This window comes from Salmo trutta, chromosome 25 (assembly GCF_901001165.1).
Source record: "Salmo trutta chromosome 25, fSalTru1.1, whole genome shotgun sequence".
Taxonomy (NCBI): Eukaryota; Metazoa; Chordata; class Actinopteri; order Salmoniformes; family Salmonidae; genus Salmo; species Salmo trutta.
In genome coordinates, this window is record NC_042981.1 from 9635230 (window position 1) to 9659903 (window position 24674).

Here is a 24674-nt window from a genome sequence, read left to right on the forward strand (position 1 = left end):
AATCCCAGAACATATTCCAGTCTGTGCTAGAAAAACAGTTCTGTAGCTTAGCATCTGCGTCATCTGACCACTTTGTTATTGATCTAGTCACTGGTACTACGTTGTCTTGGCTGTGTGCTTAGGGTCGTTGTCCTGTTTGAAGGTGAACCTTCGCCCCAGTCTGAGGTCCTGAGTGCTCTAATGCAGGTTTTCATTAAGGATCTCTGTACTTTCCTCCGTTCATCTTTCCCTCAATCCTGACTAGTCTCCAAGTCCCTGCCGCTGAAAAACATCCCCACAGCATGATGCTGCCACCATCGTGCTTCCATGGTGCAAGGTTTCCTCCAGACGTGACGCTTGGCATTCAGGCCAAAGAGTTCCATCGTGGTTTCATCAGACCGGAGAATCTTGTTTCTCATGGTCTGAGAGTCTTTAGGTGCCTTTTGGCAAACTCCAAGCAGGCTGTCACGTGCCTTTTACTGAGGAGTGGCTTCTCTCTGGCCACTCTACCATAAAGGCCTGATTGGTGGAGTGCTGCAGAGATGGCTGTCCTTCTGGGAGGTTCTCCCATCTCCACAGAGGAACTCTAGAGCTCTGTCAGAGTGACCATCGGGTTCTTGGTCACCTCCCTGATATATATATATATATATATATATATATATATATATATATATATATATATATATATATATATATTTGCAACAAAAAAAACTAAAAACCTGTTTTCACTTTATCATTATGAGGGATTGTGTATAGATTGCTGAGGATTTGTATTTATTTAATCCATTTGAGAATAAGGCTGTAACATAACAAAATGTAGAAAAAGTCAAGGGGTCTGAATGCTTTCTGAAGGCACTGTATGTCCCACTTTCTGGTACCCACAAATCCAACCCATAGGACTGCACACTTTTGTTCCAGCCCAGCACTAACACACCCGATTCAACTACTCAAGTGTTTCATAATGTGTTAGGTTAGGGGACAGAGAAAATAAAACCAGTCAGTATCTGGTGTGACCACCATTTGCCTCATGCAGAGCGACACATCTCCTTAGCAGAGTTGATAAAGCTGTTGATTGTGGCCTGTGGAATGTTGTCCCTCTCCTCTTCAATGCCTGTGCGAGGTTGGTGGATATTGGCGGGAACTGGAACACGCTGCCATACACGTCAATCCACAACATCTCAAACATGATCAATGGGTGACATGTCTGGTGAGTATGCAGGCCATGGAAGAACTGGGACATTTTCAGCTTTCAGGCATTGTGTACAGATCCTTGCGACATCAGGTCGTGCATTATAATGCTGAAACATGAGGTGATGGCGGCGGATGAATGGCAGGACAATGGGCCTCAGGATCTCGTCACAGTATCTCTGTGTATTCAAACTGCCATCGATAAAATGCAATTGTGTTCGTTGTCCGTAGCTTATGCCCGCCCATACCATAACCACACCGCCACCATGGGGCACTCTGCCATCTGCCCGGTACAGTTGAAACTGGGATTCATCTGTGAAGAGCTCACTTCTCCAGTGTGCCAGTGGCCATTAAAGGTGAGCATTTGCCCACTGAAGTCGGTTACGACGTCAAACTGCAGTCAGGTCAAGACCCTGGTGAGGACGACGAGCATGCAGATGAGCTTCCCTGAGACGGTTTCTAACAGTTTGTGCAGAAATTCTTGGGTGTGCAAACTGTTTGGGTGGCTGTTCTCAGACGATCCTGCAGGTGAAGAGGCCAGATGTGGAGGTCCTGGGCTGGCGTGGTAACACGTGGTCTGCGGTTGTGAGGCCGGTTGAACATACTGCCAAATTCTCTAAAACGACATTGAAGGTGGTTTATGGTAGAGAAATTAACATTTAATTCTCTGGCAACAGCTCTCGTGGACATTCTTGCAGTCAGTATGCCAATTGCACACTCCCTCAAAACATGAGACATCTGTGGCATTGTGTTGTGTGACAAAACTGCACATTTTAGAGTGGCCTTTTATTGTCCCCAGCACAAGGTGCACCTGTGTAATGATTATCCTGTTTAATCAGCTCCTTGATATGCCACACCTGTCAGGCGGATGGATTATGTTGGCACTAACAGAAATGTCAGCTCATGAAACATGAGACCAAGACTTCACATGTTGCGTTTATATATATTTTTTCAGTGTATAATGATCCGGATGTGAAGGTCTATCCCCTGCTGTAAGTCAGACTACTGCACCTTTCAGTGGACTTTTTCTAACTGACTGTTTCTGAACAGTAGAGTGACCTTATAAACTGAGATGTATGGCATTTTGGGTGAAAACTCTGCCTTTTTCATTCTTTATTTGTCAGTGCTGGAGTTAAACTGATTTGTGAAACAAGGTTTGTGTGATGGTTCTTTGTAGTGTCGACTGCATCAAGTACCATAGGCCTATAAGTTACATCTTGAAATTTGACTGACAAGAAATTAAGGTAGAAACTTCCATTTTAAATAGAAAAATTGTACAGTCCCATGGTTTGTATAATACTGCTCCCACAGGGGAACATTTCATTCACGCTTTTTAGACACAGTATTAAGTTTGACTTTCAAAAGCCCTGGTCTGGGATCCACTGTAACCTACTGTTACATTTTGTTACTGGGGGGGATATTTTCATGGTGACAGCAATGAGCACCGTAACTTTTAAGATTGATTTCATACAATTAGTCAATAAGGGATCAAACGCATACTTGAGATGTTAGGATGTGTCAACACATATGATTGGTGGTGATTGACAGGATGCATCAAGGTGGGCTGAAGCATTTTGATACGGCATGTGTGAGCTGGACACAATCAGATGACACATTCTGATACAGCATATTTCAAGGTGTCAGATCTTGACACAGGGGTATTTTGTGCAGTGAGATCTCTCTCCCTATGGCTTCAAAAGGCAGGATTATTGATTTCCTAAGCTGTGTGTGTGTGTGAGAGTGAGTGAGTGAGAGAGTGTGAGAGAGTGAGAGACTCGAGGTGTGTGTCGACAGACTAGTTGCCGTCTGACTGAAGACAACCAAGAGTGAGAAAATACCATGTAAGTCAAAGCAAAATGAAATCATATGTACACTGATGTGAGACCATGGGTTAAAAGAGACACAGTCAGGCAAATGTGATCACAATGTTTAGTAAAACAGCAGTTATATCATTATGAACAACCAATGAGCTGGAGTGAAGTGGAATTATTAGTTATTGACACAGAAAAGACCAGTACCGCTTCAGAACTAGCTTTTGGAGTTTATCTTACACGACTTCATGGGCTAGTTTCCACAGACACACATTAAGTTCCAATGGCATGGAGATTCTCCATCGAGCATGCTTTCTAGTCCAGTAGGATTCATTTGTGTCTGGAAAACCAACAAGTTTGTTGTGCTATTAACAGTAGTAGTAAATCAGGAGGAATAGAACATATAAAACAGGTTCAGAACAAAAACAAACAAACATTTAATATCTACAGCTCACATTGGATAATCACATTCCATCTGTACTACTGTAACACAGACAGATACATTTCATTAGTAATGCAGTTTACAGGTCTGCCATTTCAGACATTCTGACACCAGTATTCTGTCATCATATTGGTTTGGTCTGGGGTGTTACTGGCATCTACTCCTGGTAAGGATTGTACAGGTTAGTTAGTTGCTATGTTACTGCACTTGGCAGTTCTCCTCTTGGCGTGATGATGTCATCATGGCCTCTTTGCGTTTCTCCCTCTGTTCCGGAGTCTTCCGTGTGCTCAGGGACCGACGGCCATGCCTCTCCTCGCCACTGGGGGCAGGACTAACACACAGGCCTTTCCCACCAGGGCTGTCCGACAGAGTTGCCATGCCGACAGGGCTCTGAAGGGACAGGGGCTCCAGCACCTGCAAGAGTAGGAAAGGGTTTTAAATGGCCATGTTATGGACAGAGACATGAGTGGACTCTCCCTGTCTTCCTAAAGTTAAATGATCCACCCCCCCAGCTTCTAAGGTACCTGGTGGTATGACAAACTACTTACAGCATAAATGTTCCTCTGCAATACTGGATCATAATAATGGCTGGAACAGAGCAAATGGAATGGGATCAAACACATGGAAACCACATGTTCGATGTATTTGATACCATTCCACTCATTACAACAAGCCCATCCTCCCCAATTAAGGTGCCACCAACCTCCTGCGCTCTGCAACTACCACAGGGAGGCTTCACCACAAGTTAATATGCCCCCAATATGGATGTGATCTTTCATTAAACTGAAGTTATGGAGAGGGTGTTCTTTTAAGTGCTATTCCTGAATGGGCCCGAGAGAGGAAGCCGTCTCCCAAATGTCTTGCGGAAAAAAGTCACGACCGGCTGATGGAAACAGGGAAATGCCGGTAGAATTCCATTGTTCATTTGACATGGTGGCATCTTTCAAAAATCTGCTCGCCAATTGGATGGAAACGTAGCTACTGACGTGTGCGAGTGAATGTTATCAGGTCTCCAGCGAGCCGTAGTCGAGTGATTTTCTAAGCTGAGAAAAGAGGGTCCCCATTGCAGATGTGACCGAGGTTAGGCTGGCTGACTGAATACAACCACCTCACACCTTCTTTTAGTGACAAGTCTCTTCTCTACCAGCCATCTCTCCCATGGCTTATCTGGCTTACATCACTCTCTGCTGACCAATGACACTGTAATTTAACGGCAGTGTGTGGCTCACCTTCAGGACTCTGCTGCCCCCCTGTGGGTGTGTCTCGTGTGGAGTGTGGGGCTGTGTTTCTGGCTGCACGTGACAATCTGCAGGTGCTCCGTCTTGTGTGTGTGTGTGTGTGTGTGTGTGTGTGTGTGTGAGAAACTCACCTTGTGTTGGGGGGTAACAGGGGGGGTGGTGGCAGTGTGTCGTGCGGCGGCCAAACGAGGGCTACAGCGCAGCACTGCGGTTCTCCTCATGATGAAGGGACTGGCCTCTCCTAGAGGGATATCAGCAAACCCTGAGAGAGACATGAGAGAAATCGAACATGAGGCGGATAGTAGTAGCTCAGGTTATTATGCTTCAATAAGAACAAAGTTATTGTTGGAATCCATCATCCATACACCATGTTCCCAGGTCTCACCTCTCTGCACCAGCTCAGGAAGTCCCTCTGGCCTAAATTCCTCCTCTTCCTGTCTACTTCCTGGTTTGGGCGTGGTTGCTGTTGCTTTGATCCTCTTGGCAGTGTTCAGCAGGGCCTCCTGGGCTTTAAATGGAGTGTTGCTGTTGTCGCTAGCTGCTAGCGCACCACAACCCCTCTTCCCCAACGACCCCTGACCCTGACCAGCAGGCATCGTGTTCTCAGAGTCCATCTCTGCGGGACACAATGGTATGAGTGCTTCCTGTGCCCTGGCGGCTGACCTCCTGCCTGACTTTCGCCTGGGTGTTTTGTTGCTAGCATTGTTAGCCGTGTTGCTAGCGTTGTTAGCCGAGCTGCTAGTGGTGTGCGTGACAAAGCGCTCCAGACGTGTTTTCAGCGTGTCGTTGGTCTCCTCCAGCTTGTGGACACGGACCATCAGGCTGCAGTATTTATCCATGCTCTCGTCCACCTCCCTGCTCCTCTCCTCCAAGGCTTCAGTAAGCTCCTCCAGTTCAGCCTCACTGCTCCTCTTCTGCACCTCCAACTCCCTGCTTCTCTCTGCTAGAGTCTTGCTGAGCACCTGCACCTCCTCACTCCTCTCCTCTAGAGCTTTCTTCAACTCTTTGAGTTCAGTCTGCACCTCCTCAATGCTCCTCTTCTGTACCTCATCACTGCTCTCTTCACCAACTGGAACGACAGGGAGATTTTACATGACAATGGGTTTATGTTTAACATGGCGGGAAAAAAAGGGGCAAAAAAATCTACATCTGTTTTAGCAACATTTATAGAAATGATGATTAATGTGCATTGTCCCTGTCAATTAAATGTAATATGATGTTCCACAATCTGAAGTTGTTTCAAACAGCGGTGTAAAGTACTTAAGTAATTTTACCTAAGTAGTACTTAAGTATCTGTACTTTACTATTTATATTTTTGACCAATTACTGTATAATGTACTTTTTACTCCATGCATTTTCGCTGACACCCGAAAGTACTCCTTGCATTTTGTATGGCTAGCGGGACAGGAGAATGGTCAAATTCATGCACTTATCAAGAGAACATCCCTGGGTCATCCCCATTGTCTCTGGTCTGGAGGGCTCACTAAACACAAGTGCCTAGTTTGTACAGTGCATTCGAAAAATATTCAGACCACTTGACTTTTTCCACATTGTTATGTTACAGCATTATTCTAAAATGGGTGAAATAGTTATTTTTCCCTCATCAATCTACACACAATACCCCATGATGACAAAGCAAAAACAGGATTTGAAATTTTTGCAAACGTGTTAAACTGAAATATCACATTTACATAAGTATTCAGACCCTTTCCTCAGTACTTTGTTGGAGCACCTTTGGCAGCGACTACAGCCTCGAGTCTTGGGTATGACGCACAAGCTTGGCACACCTGTATTTGAGGAGTTTCTCCAATTATTTTCTGCAAATCCTCTCAAGCTCTGTCAGGTTGAATGGGGATAGTTGCAGCACAGCTATTTTCAGGTCTCTCCAGAGATGTTCGATTGGGTTCAAGTCCGGGCTTTGACTGGGCCACTCAAGCACATTCAGAGACCTGTTCTGAAGCCACTCCTGCGTTGTCTTGGCTGTGTGCTTAGGGTCGTTGTCCTGTTGGAAGGTGAACCAACGCCCCAGTCTGAGTGCTCTGGAGCAGGTTTTTATCAAGGATCTCTCTGTACTTTGCTCTGTTCATCTTTGCCTTGATCCTGACTAGTTTCCCAGTCCCTGCCACTGAAAAACATCCCCACAGCATGATGCTCCCACCACCATGCTTCACTGTAGGGATGGTGCCAGGTTTCCTCCAGACGTGACGCTTGGCATTCAGGCCAAAGAGTTCAATCTTCTCTTCCTTCAGGTGGCAAACTTCAAGCAAGTGCTGCAGAGTTGGTTGTCCTTCTGGAAGGTTCTCCCATCTCCACAGAGGAACTCTGGAGCTCTGTCAGAGTGACCATCGGGTTCTTGGTCACCTCCCTGACCAAGGCCCTTCTCCCCCGATTGCTCGGTTTGGCCGGGCGGCCAGCTCTAGGAAGAGTCTTGGTGGTTCCAAACTTCTTCCATTTCAGAATGATTGAGGCCACTGTGTTCTTGTTGGTACCCTTCCCTAGATGTGCCTCAACACAATCCTGTCTCGAAGCTCTACGGACAATTGCGTCAACCTCATGGATTGGGTTTTGCTCTGACCTACTGTCAACTGTGGGACCTTACATAGACAGGTGTGTTCCTTTCCAAATCATGTCCAATCAATTGAGTTTACCACAGGTGGACTCCAATCAAGTTGTAGAAACATCTCAAGGTTGATCAATGGAAACAGGATGCACCTGAGCTCAATTTAGAGTCTCATAGCAAAGGGTCTGAATACTTATGTAATCAAGGTTTGTTTTTTTGTTTTTTACTTGTAATAAAATTTCAAAAAATTTGAATAAATTGTTTTCACCTTGTCATTATGGAGTATTGTGTGTAGATTGATGAGGATTTTTAATGAATTTAATCCATTTTAGAATAAGGCTGTAACGTAACAAAATGTGAAAAGTCAAATCAGGGATGCAAACTGCTGAAGGCCCAAAAAGGTGGAACATGCAACAAATCCCTGCTAGGGGGAAAAGCAGGTTTTAACTAATTAAACAACAACGAATATGATCTACATGATCAGTCTCTGTGTGTAAAATAAAAAGTGGATAATGTGAACCTAACTCACAGCTAAAAAAATGTAAAGAAAGCAATCCAATGTTATTTGTTGCCTAGACTTTACTGCAAATGAGAAAGAACGATACACTAATATTGCAGTTAGCCATGACAGCCTTTATAATAGAACGCTTGTGACCACACACACATCTAAATATTGTACTTGGAAAAGAAAAAAAACATCTTATTAAAGTAGAAATAGAATGAAAAACAGGCATTCTATTCATGCTCTATTATACTGGCCACTATAGTAGACATCGATCAAGGGCACAAGGCTACATGTGTGCAAAAATAAAGTTCACTGAGTAAATAATTTCACTCACAAGTGTTACTGTCAAGTTCAACACAACAAAAGCAATGTCTTTGGACTACACTGCACATTATTACACTTCCTGCCTGTGGACATCTGTTCTACAACGTGCCAGCAGAGCATGATACCCTTTGTTGGCATAATTGATCTCTTTCAGGCAGAGTACACCTGGCATAACCCTTTTTATCCACTGTACTGAAAAAGTGAGAAAGAGGGAGGGTGTATGGTGTTCCTTTTTACCTGTATAGTGGCATCCAGTTTAAGCCAGGCCCAGCTACACATGATCCCTGAATACACTTGTTTAACAACAAAAGCCTTATTTTCACCTAACTCTCTCATTATGAAAATTAACCACATACTGTAGAGGGAAAACATTAGTTCACAGATATTAGTTAGTTTGTTAGCTAGTTAACATTTCATACAGATTACCAGAGTCCAGTAAGAAACTACCGCAAGTTGAGGAACGACAAGGAGTCGTAGACCAGTTAATACTATAGCGAATTGGTTAGGTTACTAACGTTAGCTCATCTGATGTTGTAACGTTAGCTAGCTTGTGTTAGCTGTCTGACGTTATTAGCCTGCAATTTTTCACACCATAAACTCAATGATTTGTTCAGTTAAGTTGGCTAATGTTGCTCAACATTTCTCTGGCTAGCTAAACGAATAATTCGATCCAGCTAGCAAGATAACGTTACTTAACAATGCTAACAATACTTGTTCCACCAAACTTTCTCCCTCACCTCAAACTTTGCAAATGCCAGTTGTTTTTCGGTTACAGCTCATGGAAGTACGCTTCATCAGGCTTGTCACCAGACGTTACCTCTTGGTTATGGTTCAGGGGACTCGCTGCTGTTAACTGCCAAACTGCCTTTACACTCTCGTCTTTCCAAAGCTGATGCTGTAACTAGCGAACTGGTTGTCTCTTCTCTATTCAGTCGCATGTTGCATTCTGTTGTTATGTGAATGATTTGGCTGAGCCTTGGATACAGCCAGTATCGCTCCAAACGCGCATCACTCTTTCGCTTACAGCCAGTAGTGATCCAAAGCACCCCCCTCCTCTCCCAAACTTTCTAATCGGATCGACACGAATCATGTAGGTCACCTATTTTGGATTCAAAACGGCGAATTTTTGTATCCCTGCCAAATGCACTGTAAATTATGTCTGAGTGTTGGTGTGCACCTGGCTATCAGTAAATAAAATAAATAAAAACATGGTGCCGCCTGGTTTGCGATATAAGGAATTTGAAATGATTTATACATTTACTTTCTATACTTAAGTATATTTTAGAAATTACATTTACTTTTGATACTTAAGTACATTTAAAACCAAATACTTTTACTCAAGTAGTGTTTTACTGGGTGACTTTTACTTGAGAAATGTTCTATTAAGGTATCTTTACTTGTACTTTTTCCACCACTTGTTTCAAATAATGTAAGTATTCATGTGGGGTTCCCCAGGGTTCAATTCTGGGGCCCCTACTGTTTTCATATATCAATGATATTTATTATTGATGGTAATGTAGTAGATAATGGTACCTGGTGTCTGGCTGGCCTGTAGTTGCTGGGTCTCCAATACAAGAGCCTCCCTCTCCTTCTCCAGCTGTTTACAGGAGTTCATCCACAGGTTAACCTTACTGAGGGCTGAGTCCCTCTCCTTAGAGAGACGGGCCACTCTGGAGCTCAGCTCAGATACCTCCAGACAGGACACAGATAAATAATATTAGTCACCATAATAATCACTCACAGATTTAAAAAAAATGTAATACATTTTCAAGTGGTTTTCACTCCGAATTTAATACAATGAATTTCCAGGCCGTAAAGCAACAATGTGACAAGGGCTGTATACCTGTTTGCTGCTGTCCTGCTGTGTGATGGTAGTGCTGAGCTCCTCCATTCTGGTTCTCAGGCTGCTCAGCTCTGACAGATGACCTCTGATCTCCTCCTCCGCTGCAGCCAACTGTCCCCTCAGCACCTCCTGCTCCGAGGTCAGCTCACCCCTCAGGGCTGCCACCTCCTCCTCCTGCTGTGCCTTCAGCACCTCCTTCTCTGAGGTAACCTCCTCCAGGGATAACTAGGGAGGAGTCGGTAGTGTGTTAGAATGAGGACATACATAGTGTGACTGACACACTGCATTGCTGAACCAGAAGACTGGCACAGGTGAACACATCTCTGTTTCCAACACATTAACCATGGTTGAAAAGTACAAAGTATCAAGATCATTCCAGTCTCGTATGGATGAATGAAAACTATAAATGATTCTACATATCAATAGGACTATAGAAAACCACTGACCTTGTAGCTTTCTGCCTGCTGCTGTAGTTCTAGTCTCTCTGCAGACTGAGCCTGTTCTTTCTGCTCCCATTCCGACAGTAGCGCCTGCAGCTTCTCCATCTCTTGCTGCAGGGTGTTGTTGTTCTCTCTGATGTCCCCCATCTCTCTCTGCTGTGCCTCCAGGTCCTCCTGCAGTCTCAGAGTAAGCATCTCTCTCTCCTTCTCCCGCTCGATCTCCAAAGCCTGCAGTCGATCCACCTCTTTCTTCAGCCTCTCCCGCTCTTTCTCCCATTCCTCCGTTAGAGACCGCATTCTCTCCTTCTCTCCCTCCAGGCCTTCTCTGCATTTCTGCAGCTCAGAGCTCACCGAGCCAAGGTGGGCCTGTAACTCTTCCACCATTGCCCTCTGTTTGTCCTCCGCCTCTCTCATCCCCCTCTCCAGTTCCTCAGTGGCAGCTCGGTTTGCTGCCTTCATCTCCTCAATCTCTGCGTTCTTCAGGGAGAGCGCTCCCTCAATCCTCTCCTTCTCATTTCTTAGGCTGTCCAGTTCGGCGGTCATCTCCTCAATCTTCCTGGCCAGTTCCTGCTTCTCTTCCTCCAACTCTTCCAGTTGGGCCATGGCCGTCTCGGCCTGAAGCACAGCCTCCTCTAGGTTTTGGTCAGCGTCTTCCCTCTCTCTCTCCTGTTTGTCTATCTGGTCCTGAAGAGCATCAGTTTTCCTCTGGGCAGCCTTCAGCAGTTCGCTCATGTGTTTTTTCTTTCTCTCGTCGGACTCTATGCGGACCCGGAGCCTCTCGATGCCCGACCTCATTTGGGCCACCTCCTCCTGGGTAGAGTTGAGGCGTGAGGCTCTCTCTCCTTTCTCTAGCAGAGAAGACTCCAGAGACTGGGCTAGTCTAGATATCTCCCCTTCCAGAGACTGGATCTTAGAGGCCATGGACTCAGTGTCTCTGCTCGCAGAGCTCTGGTTATCTTTGAAGCTGTTCAGTTGGTTAATCAGGTTGTCCTTCTCCCCGCTCTGCAGGGTGATGGTCTTCTCTAGCGTCTGACACTGCAGCACCAGCTGAACTCTCTCCTTCTGCAGACTCTCCAGGTTAGCGGACGTCACATCAGATTCCCTCTTGCCATTTCTGATATCTTCCTCTAAGATCTTAATAACCTCTCTAGTATCCACGTTTGTCTTCTCCAGACTCTCTGCCTTATCCTTCCACTGTGCCACAGACTGTTCCAGCTCATCTCTATCCTCGCTGCAGGACACTAGCTCCTGTCTGAGTTGTCCGCTCTCTGAGGTGAGTGTGGCCAGCTGCTGGGCCAGGTCACATTTAGCCTTGCGGCTAGCCTCCATCTCCCTCTCCAGCGTGACTTTCTGCTCTGTCAGGCACTCCAAATCGGCCTCCATGGAGAGGATGTGTTTCTCCAGATTGGCCTTCTCAGAACGAACCCTCTTCAGTTCGCTTTCCACCTGGAAGAACCTCTCGCTCCAACCACCTTCGGGATGGAAGAATCATATCTTCATTAATTTATAAATAAAATAAAAAGCTTTTCACTTTCTATACATTAGCCTAAAGCACAAACATTTAACCAATTAGATGTTAGCACTATTAAAATGATGAATATTACAAAGATAAAATTAGATAATAGAATTAGTAATTTCCAGGAGGTCCACAACTTGGGTTTCTGGTCCTTACCTTTGGCCAGCTCCAGCGCCTCCAGCATCTCCATGACATCAGAGAGCTGACATTTCGAGGTCTGCAGCGCCAGTCTCAGGGACTCTGACTCCTCTGTCAACTCTGAGATCTGGTCACCTGATAATAATAAATACATGTTATTGTCATCATTAAAACACCCTTGAGAGTAATACATAATACACAGGACAAAAGATTGAAACAAAAACCTTTTTTGACATATTGGTCATTTAGCGTCTGCTCTTATCCAGAGGAACTTACAGTTACTGCGTTAAACTAAGGTTGGTAAGACAATCACGTATCACCGTTATTGAGAGTAGAAACCTTCCACATAAAAGCAGCTATGAGCCAAATCAGTGCTAGTAAGTGTTAGTGCAAGAAAGACAAGTACAACAGTATGGCGTTTGTTTGTTTATATTAGGGAGGGGGTCAACAAAGGAGAGTTCTGTAAAGTTTTTGTGTTTAGTTAAAAACCAACCTAGAGTCCGTCTCTCCACTACGGCAGCGCTAATCTTCTCCGCGGCACCACACCTCTCCTCCTCCATCTGTTGGACCTTCACCTCTAACTCTTCAACTCTGACCTCCAGCTCAGAGCACAGCTCCTTCCTGAGGGTCATCTCAGAGGTAGCGAGGTCAAGCTGGGAGTGGAGGGTCTGTAGCTCCTCCTCTAGCTTTCTGACCACCACCCTGCTCTGGACCAGCTGGTCCTGGTCACGGGGAGTTTCAGAGACTGCAGGATGTTCACCGCTGAGGGTCACATCATTATCTAGGCTTTCACTGAGCGCTTTCTGCTGATCTACAGGGACTTTATCCATGCAGTCACTGAACTCTTCAGCTGGCTCATCGTTGCCGTCACTTCCTGCCTGTTGAGGTACCTCAGAGTTGTGGAGGTCATCTGATTGCTCAGCTGATGAGATCAATGAAATAAAGTAAATCCTTGTGAACCCGAAGCATATATTATATTAACATCAAGACTTGTGTAAATGGAAAGCATAACCACTAGAAATTCAATGTCTTATCATATCATCATCATCATCAGCAAACCTGTTGGTTTCATCTCCACGGTATCTTCTTTTAAGGGTAAGCTGACGTTGAAGAAGGAGCCTGACGTCTGTCTGGAAGTCGGTCCGTCCGCCTCTCCTGTAGAGACCTGCTGGTCTCTCTTGGTCTGAAGCTGCTCTATGAGGGACTGCTGATGGCTTGCCTGTCATAATAATTATAATACATTTACAAAACACATTTTACTTCCAAGGCCCTATACAATACAGGCCATCGTTGTAAATAAGAATTTGACCTGCCTTGTAAAATAAACACTAAAAAGAAAATCCCAAAATTACATACACTATTAGCTCTCCCACTTTCCGATTTACCTGAGTCATCAGGCTGTCATAGTGCTCCTTGAACAGGGCTAGTTCACCCTGCAGTCCGCTCAGTCTCTGCTGGAGTTTGGTTTGTTCCCTCTCAAACGTTCCGATCCTCTCTCTGGCCTCGTCCTCGCTCTGCCGGGTTGCTCTCTCAAACGCAGACTGAACAGCCTCGTAGTTCTCCGTCAGGCTCTGTAGCGTACGCTGGAGACACTCGTTCTCCTGTTTGACCGCGTCCCTCTCATCCCCAGCAATCAGCCTGTGCCTCTGCAAGTCAGCCTCAAGTTGCTCCTTCTCCACAGTCAACTGCTCCTTCTCCACGGTCAACTGCTCCTTCTCCACGGTCAACTGCTCTTTCTCCCCGGTCAACTGCTCCTTCTCCACGGTCAACTGCTCCTTCTCCACGGTCAACTGCTCCTTCTCCACGGTCAACTGCTCCTTCTCCACGGTCAACTGCTCCTTCTCCACGGTCAACTGCTCCTTCTCCACGGTCAACTGCTCCTTCTCCACGGTCAACTGCTCCTTCTCCACGGTCAACTGCTCCTTCTCCACGTTAAGCTGAATGATGTCCATCTCCAGTTGGCCGTGTTTTCTAACCTCCTCTTCCAGGGTCTCCATCAGCCCATCAACAGTGGCCTGGAGTGATTCCACTAAACCTGCTGTGGACAAGGCAGCCTGCATCTGCTGGCGAGTGTCTTCAAGAGTTGCTGTCATCTGGATGAGCTCACAGCTCTTCTCTGACAGCTGCTCTTTGACAGAGCCCAGCTCGGTCTCCAAGGTGGACCTTTGCGTCGCGCTCTCCTCCAGTCTCCCGTTCAGAGAGGCCACGGTTCCTCTGAGTTCCTCCACAGTTCCTTTAAGCTCCTCTATCTGGGTGTCAAAGGTATTCATGCAGGCCTCGTTGTCCTCCAGGTCCATCTGAAGCATCTCCAGCTGGACCTTGATCTTGTTCATGCTGATGACCTTCTCTTTCAGGGCGTCGGTAGCTTTGTCTTGTTCAGACTCAGCCTGGTTCAACCTCTCTTTCAGACTCTTGATCTTACGGCCTTTCTCATCGACACTGTTTCTGGCAGAAGACAAATCTTCTCTCAGCTTAGACAGTTCTAGTGAGGCCCTCTCCCACTTCTCCTTAGCCTCAGCTGCCTCCTGGCTTTTACTCTCCAGCTGACTATTAACAATCTCAAGCTGCTCCTTCAGGCCTCTTTGTTTCTGGAGGTAAGTCTCCAGCTCTGTGACATGGCTCTCGGCTTCCTTACGGAGTCTCTCTGAGAGCTCTTTGACTTGCATCTCCTGAGAAGAGATTAGGTTTGTTTTCTCCACCAGGCTGCTCTCCAGGTTGGAGTTGAGCTCCACGGCAGCCGAGTGGGTCTTCTGCAGAGCTTCCAGGGAGTTATTCAGGTCGGAAGACAGCTGGGTGGAAGCAGCATTATTCTCAGCGAGTCTGTCCTTCAATATAGAGATCTGCTTCAGCAAACCATTCCTCTCCTCTTCCTGGGAGTCCTGAAGGCTTTGATACTTCACAGAAACCTCTTCAGCTTCCCTCTGGATTTTCTCTACTTTCTCTGCCATCTCTGCCTTTTCCCTCTCAAGATCTGAGGCCTTGGTTTCAGCTTCGTTCACCTGAGCCTCTAGTTTCTCAACCACGTCTCTCAGTGTCTGCAGCTCTGTCTCAGTCTGGGTCAGGGTCTCGGTCATGTTCTGCAGAGCACTTATGGACTCCTGTGCCGCAGCCGTCAGATTATCACAGCGCTCCTGTAGATAGCCAACAGTCTTCGCCTGCTCTGAGAGGCTATTGACTTCACCCTGAAGCCTTTCCCCTCTCTTTTCTGCCTCAGAAAGCTTCTCCACAAGATTTTCTTTAGTATTGACAATGTTGTCATACCTGGCCTGTAGTTTAACACCCAAACTTTTCTGGATCTTCAGGTTGGACTCCAGTGAAGATACCTGGTCCTGGAGGAACGGCAGCTCCTGCTGAATCTTAACTAGACTCAGCTTGGCCTGCTCAGCCTCGTCTGCCTTCGATGCTACGCTTTCCTCACACTCCTTCAGGAGGGCGGTCTTCTCCTGGGTAAACCTGGCCAGCTGTTCCTCCTGTAGGGCCGTGGTCTGAGCCAGGCTCTCCCTGAGCTGGGCTGCTTCGCTCTGGCCTAACTCTACCAGAGCATCTTTGGACCGGGCCAGGTCGCAGGCTGCCTGGTACTGCTCCTGGAGCTCAGTGTGAGACATTTCGGCCTGCTTCGCCCTGCCAGTCTCCACCTGCAGCCTGGACTCCAGGTCCTTCACTTGTCCCTCGAGCTGGGTCACCTGCAACCCAACATTTTCCAGGTTTTTGGAGTGTTTCTGGTCAGACTCCTCCAGCTGTTTCTGAAGCTCTTCGTACATGCGGCCTTTCTCCTCCAGGTCGGTGCACTTGTTGAGGAGTTCTCCCTTCAGGGAGTCGATCTGCCCCGATAGACAAGCCTTCTCAGCCTCCAGAGTCTTCAGCTGCTCCTTTAGACCTCTGTTATCGTCGTTCAACGAGCCCAGACTCTTCTCCAGCTCAGTGATTTTGTCGACAAAGCCTTGCTGCACAGCCTCAGTCTCGTTAACAAGCGTCTCCTTCTCCGTTTTCCATCCCTGAAGTGTCTCGTACTCCTTCTTCAGCTGCACAAACTCGCTCTGGGTGGTGGTCAGGGTTGTCTTCAGTTCCTGGATCTCCTTCTCCAGAGCGCTGTGCTTGTTTGTGATCTGTTCCACTTCCTGTTTTTGGGTATTCAGTTCACTCTGAGTCTTGTCATTCTTGGTCTCTGCGTCTGCGAGCGTTTTCTTTAGGTTCTCTAGATCTTGGGCTGACGATCTGGTCTGGCTTTCCAGTTTAGTGACAAGTCCTTTCAGCTCTTCGGACTGGGCTTCATTTTTGGCTGTTGAACAACAGACACACAGAAACAACATCTAATGGGGGGGAAGCCAAAACCAGAGATATGACATGACAAGGAATGAAAATGAGCTCATTCCACATCAAACAGGATTTGAAACATTACTTTTACATTGCTAAATCTTAATAGATAGGTTTAGTCACCATGCACAAAGCCTCGCTTAAACAAGAAATGGTATATCAATGAGTACCTGGATAAATAAAGGTTAAACAAAACCAACAACCTACCTCTGAAGTCATCCAGCATGCTCTGGGTGCGTTTGAGGTTCTGCTCGGATGTCTTCCTCTCCTCCTCCAGCTGAGACAGCCTCTTGCTACCCTGGTCCAGCTGGGCGCTCACAATGTTCTTCTCTCTCTGCAGCTCCTGGACAAGTTAAACACACAACAATCAGATTACCTCTGGTTCCAAGATGGAGGACATCCAATGTCCTTAAAGACCACGCAGGCTAGGGGTGAAACATTGTGTGCATATATTAAAATAGTAGTTTTTGGTGTGTGTGGTTTCATAGTTTTTTTTATTTAGTGCAGCACATTTTTCCACAAATGAACACGTTGCAGAAGAAGACATAACAGGTTTAAAGAGAAATTCCATGAATCATGGCCCACCTCAAATTTCTTCCTGAGGTCCTGCTCCTTGTTTTGGCTGGCCTGTAGGCTCTGTTCTGACCTCAGCAGCTTCTGTTTCTGCTCCTCCTGGTCTCTCTCCAGCTGGCTCCTCTGGCATGACACCTGGCAGAGGGCAGGGAGGGAAGTGACATACTTGGTAACAGGAAGTGAACTTTGAGTGGTTGTCAGTGACGTGTAGAAATGAATAACTCCAGCCCATAATCACAACGTATTACATTACCTTGTCCATCTCAGCCTGCAGGATGTTGTGGTCTTTCTTGGCTTGCTGTATCTCCTGGTTCAGCTTGGTCTTGGTCTGGTTAAACTGCTGCTCTAGGGAGTGGTGGCTGCTCTGGAGGTGGGACAGCTCCTACACACAAACACAAGAAAACATACATTTATACACCTCCCTTGAGCAACAGCTGTGCCAGAAAAAAAACAAACATGGGTAACAGAGATTGAAGTTGCCACAGATGGATTCACAGTATTCATTTCAACTACAAAGTCTGAAAGAACAGAGGACAAAGGGAGCAGACCTTCTGGCTCTCCTTCTCCTGGTCCTTGACCTTCTGTTCCAAAGCTCGTCTGCAGCTCTCAGCGTTGTGCCTCTGGCAGGACATCTCCTCAGAGACCTGTTTCAATTTCTGCTCCATTGACACACACTGGGAGGAAGCAGAGTAATGATTCATACATTTTCTTGTGTTCCAGACAGCCCTCAGAAACACAACAGGAATGCATTAGCAAATGATTTTATTTTTTAATACTTCATATATCCCCTACCTTGGCGACCACTTGTTCGTGCTGAGTGGTAGCCTTGCTAAGTTCATCTATGCTCTTGCCCAGGGTCTTGTCTCTGTCGGTCAGGTCTCTCCTAGCCTGGTCCAGCTGGCCTTGGAGCTCCTGGAGCCTGCTGCTCTGCATCCTCGCGTCCTTCTCCTGTGACTGCAGACGCTGTTCCAGCTCAGACACTTTACTCTTCAGCTCTGACAAGACATAAAAAAACAGGACCAAACATTGAGAAACAAGGAGACGTGACTACACCACCGGAATTTTCCCAGTCAGAACATTTTGTTTTTCTGTTACAGCGCGTTCTCTCACAAATGTGCCCACTGACAGGGTTTGTAAAGATAGTATTAGTATAACAGGGCGTGGCCTAAAGGATAGCATTAGTATAACAGGGCATGGCCTAAAGGATAGCATTAGTATAACAGGGCGTGGCCTAAAGGATAGCATTAGTATAACAGGGCGTGGCCTAAAGGATAGCATTAGTATAACAGGGCGTGGCCTAAAGGATAGCATTAGTATAACAGGGCGTGGCCTAAAGGATAGCATTAGTATAACAGGGCGTGGCCTAAAGGATAGCATTAGTATAACAGGGCGTGGCCTAAAGGATAGCATTAGTATAACAGGGCGTGGCCTAAAGGATAGCATTAGTATAACAGGGAGTGGCCTAAAGGATAGCATTAGTATAACAGGGAGTGGCCTAAAGGATAGTATTAGTATAACAGGGAGTGGCCTAACCTTGATTCAGCATCCTCAGCTGTTCCATCTGCTGGGAGGAGGAGCCATCAGAATCAAACTGGGATACAGACGTGCTGATTCGCTGGATGGATTTGATTGGTGTATCCTCCGTGTTCCACAGGAAGCCGCCAGCAGATGTCCCGCCCCCTGCCCGCCTAGCCAGGGGCGTTTCAATGGTGCCCTGGGACTGGCGGCCCTTGTCCTGCTGTTGCCATGGGAATATGGAGGAGCCTGCTTGTTGCCGGGTGGCAATGTCCTTATGACTGACGGACGACTGGTTCAACAGCTAGAAGACGAGACAGAACCATGCGTCAGTATGCATCGTATTAAAGTCCCTCCAGGATTTTGCAATTGCAACTCTTCTGTGTGCAAAATCAACAATTCCCTGCATATTACGAGGGCTTGCAAATTGGACAAATCACTGCAATATTACAGCATAAAACTGTCTGCTCACCGCATTACAAAAGGAGGGCTCACAATTTTAGCTTATCACCGCACTTTAACCACATAAAAATGCGTCAGCGGAGTTTTTGAGACAATTGGTTAAAAATCATAGTAAATTGCCATGCAAAGTCTAAGAACTGCAATAGCAAAATCAAACATTTTTGCCCACAAATATAACAGAAAAACGCAGGTCAATCCTGGAGGGGCTGGTATTACACCATACAGATGTGGTCAAATTTATTGGCACCCCTGCAATTTTATTTAAAAAACATGTTTAATTGCTATTTTTACCTATAGGCACCTGCACTACAGGTGAATTAAACTACACAATAAACGATAAACTTAGAATAATTTAGTCCAGGCAATTTATTTAAACTTTAAAGTGAAAAATAACAGTGTCAGTTTAGATTTGTTCTTCTTGGTCCTGTGCAGTTGGAAATCAAACAATTACACCTGTAAACACCAACAGTGTTTGCCATTTCTAACTATTTTAGAAGAAATAGTGAATTATGCAAGGGTGCCAATACTTCTGACCACATCTGTATATACCATATGTTATGCTACTTCAAAGCAACAACAATGCTTTGATTTGTATGACTAGTTCAACAGGTATAGATGTTTTATTGTCACATACACCGGATAGGTGCAGTGAAATGTGTTGTTTTACAGGGTCAGCAATAGTAGTACGGCGCCCCTGGATCAAATTAGGGTTAAGTGCCTTGCTCAAAGGCACATCAAAAGACTCTGGTATTTGAAACAGGGACCTTTCAGTTCCAGAGTGTCATAGTGGATTATCATGCTAACAAAACCAGTCCAATTGTAGTCCCTGCACTACATCTGACTGTGTGGTTGTGCTACTGAGCATTTCAACTCACTTTGACCTGTGTGATTTTCAGTTCAGCTTCCAGTCTCTTCCTCTCTTCCACCTCCTGGTTGTATCTCTCCTGAAGGTCCTCCAGTCTGGAGTCTGAGGGGGAGAGAAACTGTTCACACCACAACCATGCACTTAAAATAGACAGGTAATACTAGTTATGGAGGCGTCTACCAGGGTGCAGGTCAATTTCCTTTAAATTCCAATCGATTCAGGAAGTACACTGAAATTCCCTCCATTTTTTTTCAATTAGTAATATTTGGAATTGGAATCAAATGTATTTATAAAGCCCTTTTTACATCAGCCAAATCAGAATTTGGTTTACTTTCTGAATTTAAATGGAATGGACTCCAACCATGGCTACAACTGCACCGCGACACATTTTTACCAGGTAAGTTGACTGAGAACTCATTCTCATTTACAGCAACGACCTGGGGAACAGTTACAGGGGAGAGGAGGGGGGGGGGGGTGAATGAGCCAATTGCACAGAATGTAAGTGGGCCATATTGTGGTACTCTACCATGCTGTCTGTAGCTGGGAGTAGCAGCAGGAGTGGCGAAGGTCTTCTGAGGAGTGCTGTAGGACTGTAGATCAGAGGAGTGGGAGGACTGAGAACGGTCCTTTTCATTCTTATATCTGTAGAGAGGAATACAGTGTTATTATTAACATGTTGTAACCATCCTATTCCTAGGCTAGCTAAGCATCTCCAGTATGTGCGGATTTCTCGTACAGCCCTAGTGTACAGTAGTACTGAGCAAGCCACTCACTTCTTGAGTTCCTGCTCCAGTCGTTCTATGGTCTTCTTGCTGGTGCTGAGCTGACCCTCCAGGTTGCTGACCTGTTGCACTTTGACCCCCAGGTCGTGGGTCGCCTTCTGACGGGCCTTCTCCACGGCGTCACATGACTCTACTAAGGCCTGGTTCTCCCTCTTAATGGCAGACGCCTCGCTCTTCTCACTGTCAACCTGGAGAACACACAACTTTGAATGTCAAACACACAAACAATGTAAAACCAAAATTCCCCTAGGATAAAGTATTGTTCATGTTTTGGAATTCAACACCATAACTTAAGTCACCAACCTTTTGTTTCTGTTTTTGTAGAGCGGCCTCCAGTGAGTCGAGCTGGAACTGTTTCTGAGTCCTCTCCTTCTTCAGCTTGTCCAGCTGTCCCTCAATCTCTTGTATCTTCTGCAGGGCTTTACCTGAAAGACCATCCTTCCACTCCTCCACTACCCAGCTCATACTGCTTCAATATCTGTAGCTAGCTACGTCGAGCCTCAACCGGCATATCCTGGGAGGGGAGAAGTACCAAAACTAACGTTAGCTAGCTAAGCATATTTGAATGGAGGCAGTGCTAGTGACATAGCACTAAATAGTACACCAGATTCATAATGTTTTATATTGAATTTCACAATTCTGATATTTATTTCATTTTAAATAAATAAATTCTATATCCAAATGTAAAAGTGCATATAAAATCCAGGAATTTGTCATATTTATTGGCCTACTAGTGACAAAGTTTACCTGACAGGTTTGACTCAGTAAATAGTGTTTGATCATCACAGTTTACACACATGTATAACTAACTATTAGCAAGTTCCTTCCATTTGTATAAGTGCAAGTTTTCTAATACAGATTTTTTTGGGGGGGGGTTATTGAAATTCCATACATTTTGAAGGATACAGATTCGAATGTGTTACAAAAATCTATAAATTGTTTTTACACAACACATCAAACAGATAAAGACAAAAACACATACAGGGTATTTAAATAAGCTTTTCCCAAAAATGTTTTAAGAGTATCAATTGATTTCAATGCCTTATTCATACTATTCAATGTGGCAAAGTAATTATTTAAGTACACCTTAAAAAAAATACTGAATAAGATATTTCCCCCAAAAAAAATATATTTTTATGGATGTGATATTTAGCAAGAATTTTTATCAAATGTATCGCATACTTTCGTTAGTGGAGAATCATGAATTATCAAAAACTAAAAGAAACATCAAACTCTCGGCTACTGACTCGAGTTTTGAATCATATGTCTTGGTTATAAATGAGGCATAACTCTACTGCCTTTTATATCAAATATATTATTTTTCTGCGTTTATGCACTTTAGCTTAGATAGCTAACGCTAGCTAATCAAACTACCGTTAGCTAACGTTAGCCTAATTTAGCGCTAGCTAGACCGCTTTTCATATCGAATGTAAACAAAGTAAAATTCACAGCGGACGAACAGAGAGTAGTTTTTGCAACTACCAAAACTGTTCAAAACAATATTGTGTCCAATTGAACTATCTGCTTTACCAACTTGTTGCCAAAAAAAAAAAGTTGTAGGTAGAAATCCGAACTCACCTAAAAGATTCTTGTTCTTGCGATTTCGCTCCGAAAGACAAAATGCTGCTGAAAATTCAAAATCGCCCAACGCGCCCAGTAATCTCCGATATGGCGTTTGATTGGATGATCATAGTGACTTTGTCAGAAACCCACCATTGATTGGACGCTTGAATTTGAACAAGTCCCCGCCCCCAGAATATTGCGGCAGTTTATTTGTCACATGACTAGCCAGGGGATTAAAGCGTTGGTCCGAGGCAGGGATCAGTCTTCAAAATCCTGTGTTGTATTGGTACTTTATTTGTATGTAGTTACTCATCCTCAACTGGTAGATTGTTGTAACGTCTCCTAAACTCAATTTATGCACATTACAACTACTATGGTTTACATTGTTTTCATTTATGGGAATTTGCATTCAGTTGTTTCATTATAGCTAATGCCGCATTCACGTGCTACTCGGAACTAGGAAACTCGAACCGGCACGTGTATAACTACAACCAGTTAACAAGTAGAACATTTCAGAGTTTCCTAGTTCCGACTAGGACATGAACGTGGCTTTAATATCAAATTAAATACAAAAGGGCTTTATTGACATGGGAAACATGTTTACATTGCCAAACCAACTGAAATAAATAATAAACAAATTGTTAAATAAACAATCAGAAATTAACAGTAGACATTACACTCACAAAAGTTTCAAAGGAATAGACATTTCAAATGTCATATTAAGGCTATGTTGAGTTGGAGGATGGTGGGAGGAGCTATAGGAGGACGGCTCAGTATAACAGCTGGAATGGAATTAATGGAACTGAGTCAAACATGTGGTTTCCATATGTTTCATGTTTTTGATACCGTTCCATTTAATCCATTCCAGACATTACAATGAGCCCGTCCTCCTATACATCCTCCCACCAGCCTGTTGTAAAGATGTGCAAATATTTAAAGTACATTCATAATATCTCTCTCACACACACACAGCTGTTTGTCACCCACAGCAGTCCACAATTGCTAATAGCCCATCTGCAACCGCCAGACAATGTGATAAAGTGAAAATCTGAGGCCCACACCAGACCCTAACCCGCAAATATAGAAAAGGCGCTGTACAGTCAGTGATGGCAGAGCGATTTTTTTTTGATAGGCCTATGTTTCTGCTTATAATATCCAACATTTTGGTAAACTAGTTGTTAGTCAACTTGTCTATAATTAGATACATGCAGCTTCTCTTCTGTCATTACTTGTTGCCCTAGAATACTAATAAACCCTTGCTCACCAGATTACTGTTATAAATCAATTGAATGAATGCGTTAATCTAGTTGACATCCATAAGGTTGTCTCTTTCATCTCTGCTTCCCTCAAGTAGCAAAGACATTTAAGGTTCTGGGAGAAAATGACTTGAAAACAGGATAGATTTTCTGTAACAAATTTCCAAATGACATCAGTTTGACACGTTTTAAGGAAATGAAAAGCTGTGAAAGCTATGCCTACCGAAATTGTTTCTGATAATATTTCCGTTTGGTTTGGATGCATAATCATATTTTATGTGGTTGAAATACTATGATGATGATAAAGACCACCTTTACAGACGGTCCCTAACCACGCATTCATTCTCTCAAGATGCTGAAATAAATAAACAATATTTCTCCACAAGTCGTAATATACATTTGGTGTATTATTTTACTGCAAGAAATGCTTAATTATGCAGGAGTCAATATTATATTAGAGGTTATAGATACAGTCAGTGTCCGGATTTTAGCCTACTATTCCATTTAACCCATCTAAACAGTAGGCCTAGCCTACAGTTCCCTTGATGTGCCATGTTAAAGTCCCCGTCTTGTGACCGTTGAATTTGTATAGCGCATCACAATCATTACACATAACAAAGCCGGCACTGCTATCATCCTCTTTTACCACTTCACCCAATCTTTCCCAAACATTAGATTACTAAAGTTTGTCCCTCCTATTTATTTCAACTCTCCATTTGACAGCTTGTCTCTTTTTGACTTAAACTTAGACAGCAGGTAGCCTAGTGGTTAGTGTTGGGCCAGTAACTGAAAGTTTGCTGGATCGAATCCCCGAGCAGAGAAGGTAAAAATCTGTCGTCCTGAGAAAGACAGTTGACGCCCTGTTTTCCCCGGGCGCCGAAGACGTGGATGTCGATTATGGCAGGCCCCCGGCACCTCTCTGATTCAGAGGGGTTGGGTTAAATGCGGAAAACACATTTCAGTTGAATACATTCAGTTGTACAACTGACTAGGTATCCCCCTTTCCCATTGTCTTTTTTACCTCAGTGGATCGACTAAATTGTTCTGCCCAAGTTCCCAAAAGCAATTGGCATGTATTTGGCTAATGTACAGTTAGGCCCTAAAGTTTAGGCATAGGTGATGTAGCCTATTGATATGAATTGCACAAAACTGATACATTTTGGTATTTTTAATGCATTGTTTTCTCTTTTTTCTCTTTATTCAAACCGCATCTCTCTCTCTCTCTCTCTCTCTCTCTCTCTCTCTCTCTCTCTCTCTCTCTCTCTCTCTCTCTCTCTCTCTCTCTCTCTCTCTCTCTCTCTCTCACTCACTCACTCACTCACACACACACACACACACACACACACACACACACACACAC

General features: G+C 44.7%; 1 protein-coding gene across 1 annotated transcript; it reads right to left on the reverse strand.

Moving 5' to 3' along the window:
• Positions 1 to 3082: 3082 nt before the first annotated feature.
• Positions 3083 to 21042, reverse strand: cenpf (centromere protein F). Its single transcript, XM_029712812.1, has 20 exons — positions 20799 to 21042; positions 20487 to 20683; positions 20240 to 20355; positions 19724 to 19815; positions 18405 to 18690; positions 17664 to 17866; positions 17420 to 17545; positions 17125 to 17253; positions 16884 to 17006; positions 16506 to 16641; positions 13370 to 16263; positions 13044 to 13203; positions 12478 to 12906; positions 12003 to 12119; positions 10337 to 11802; positions 9891 to 10115; positions 9581 to 9737; positions 5044 to 5727; positions 4790 to 4920; positions 3083 to 3834 (listed from the first exon to the last, which is right to left on the reverse strand). The coding sequence occupies exons 1-20, from the start codon at positions 20958 to 20960 to the stop codon at positions 3619 to 3621; spliced, it is 8049 nt and encodes a 2682-aa protein (XP_029568672.1). The 5' UTR covers positions 20961 to 21042; the 3' UTR covers positions 3083 to 3618.
• Positions 21043 to 24674: the final 3632 nt, after the last annotated feature.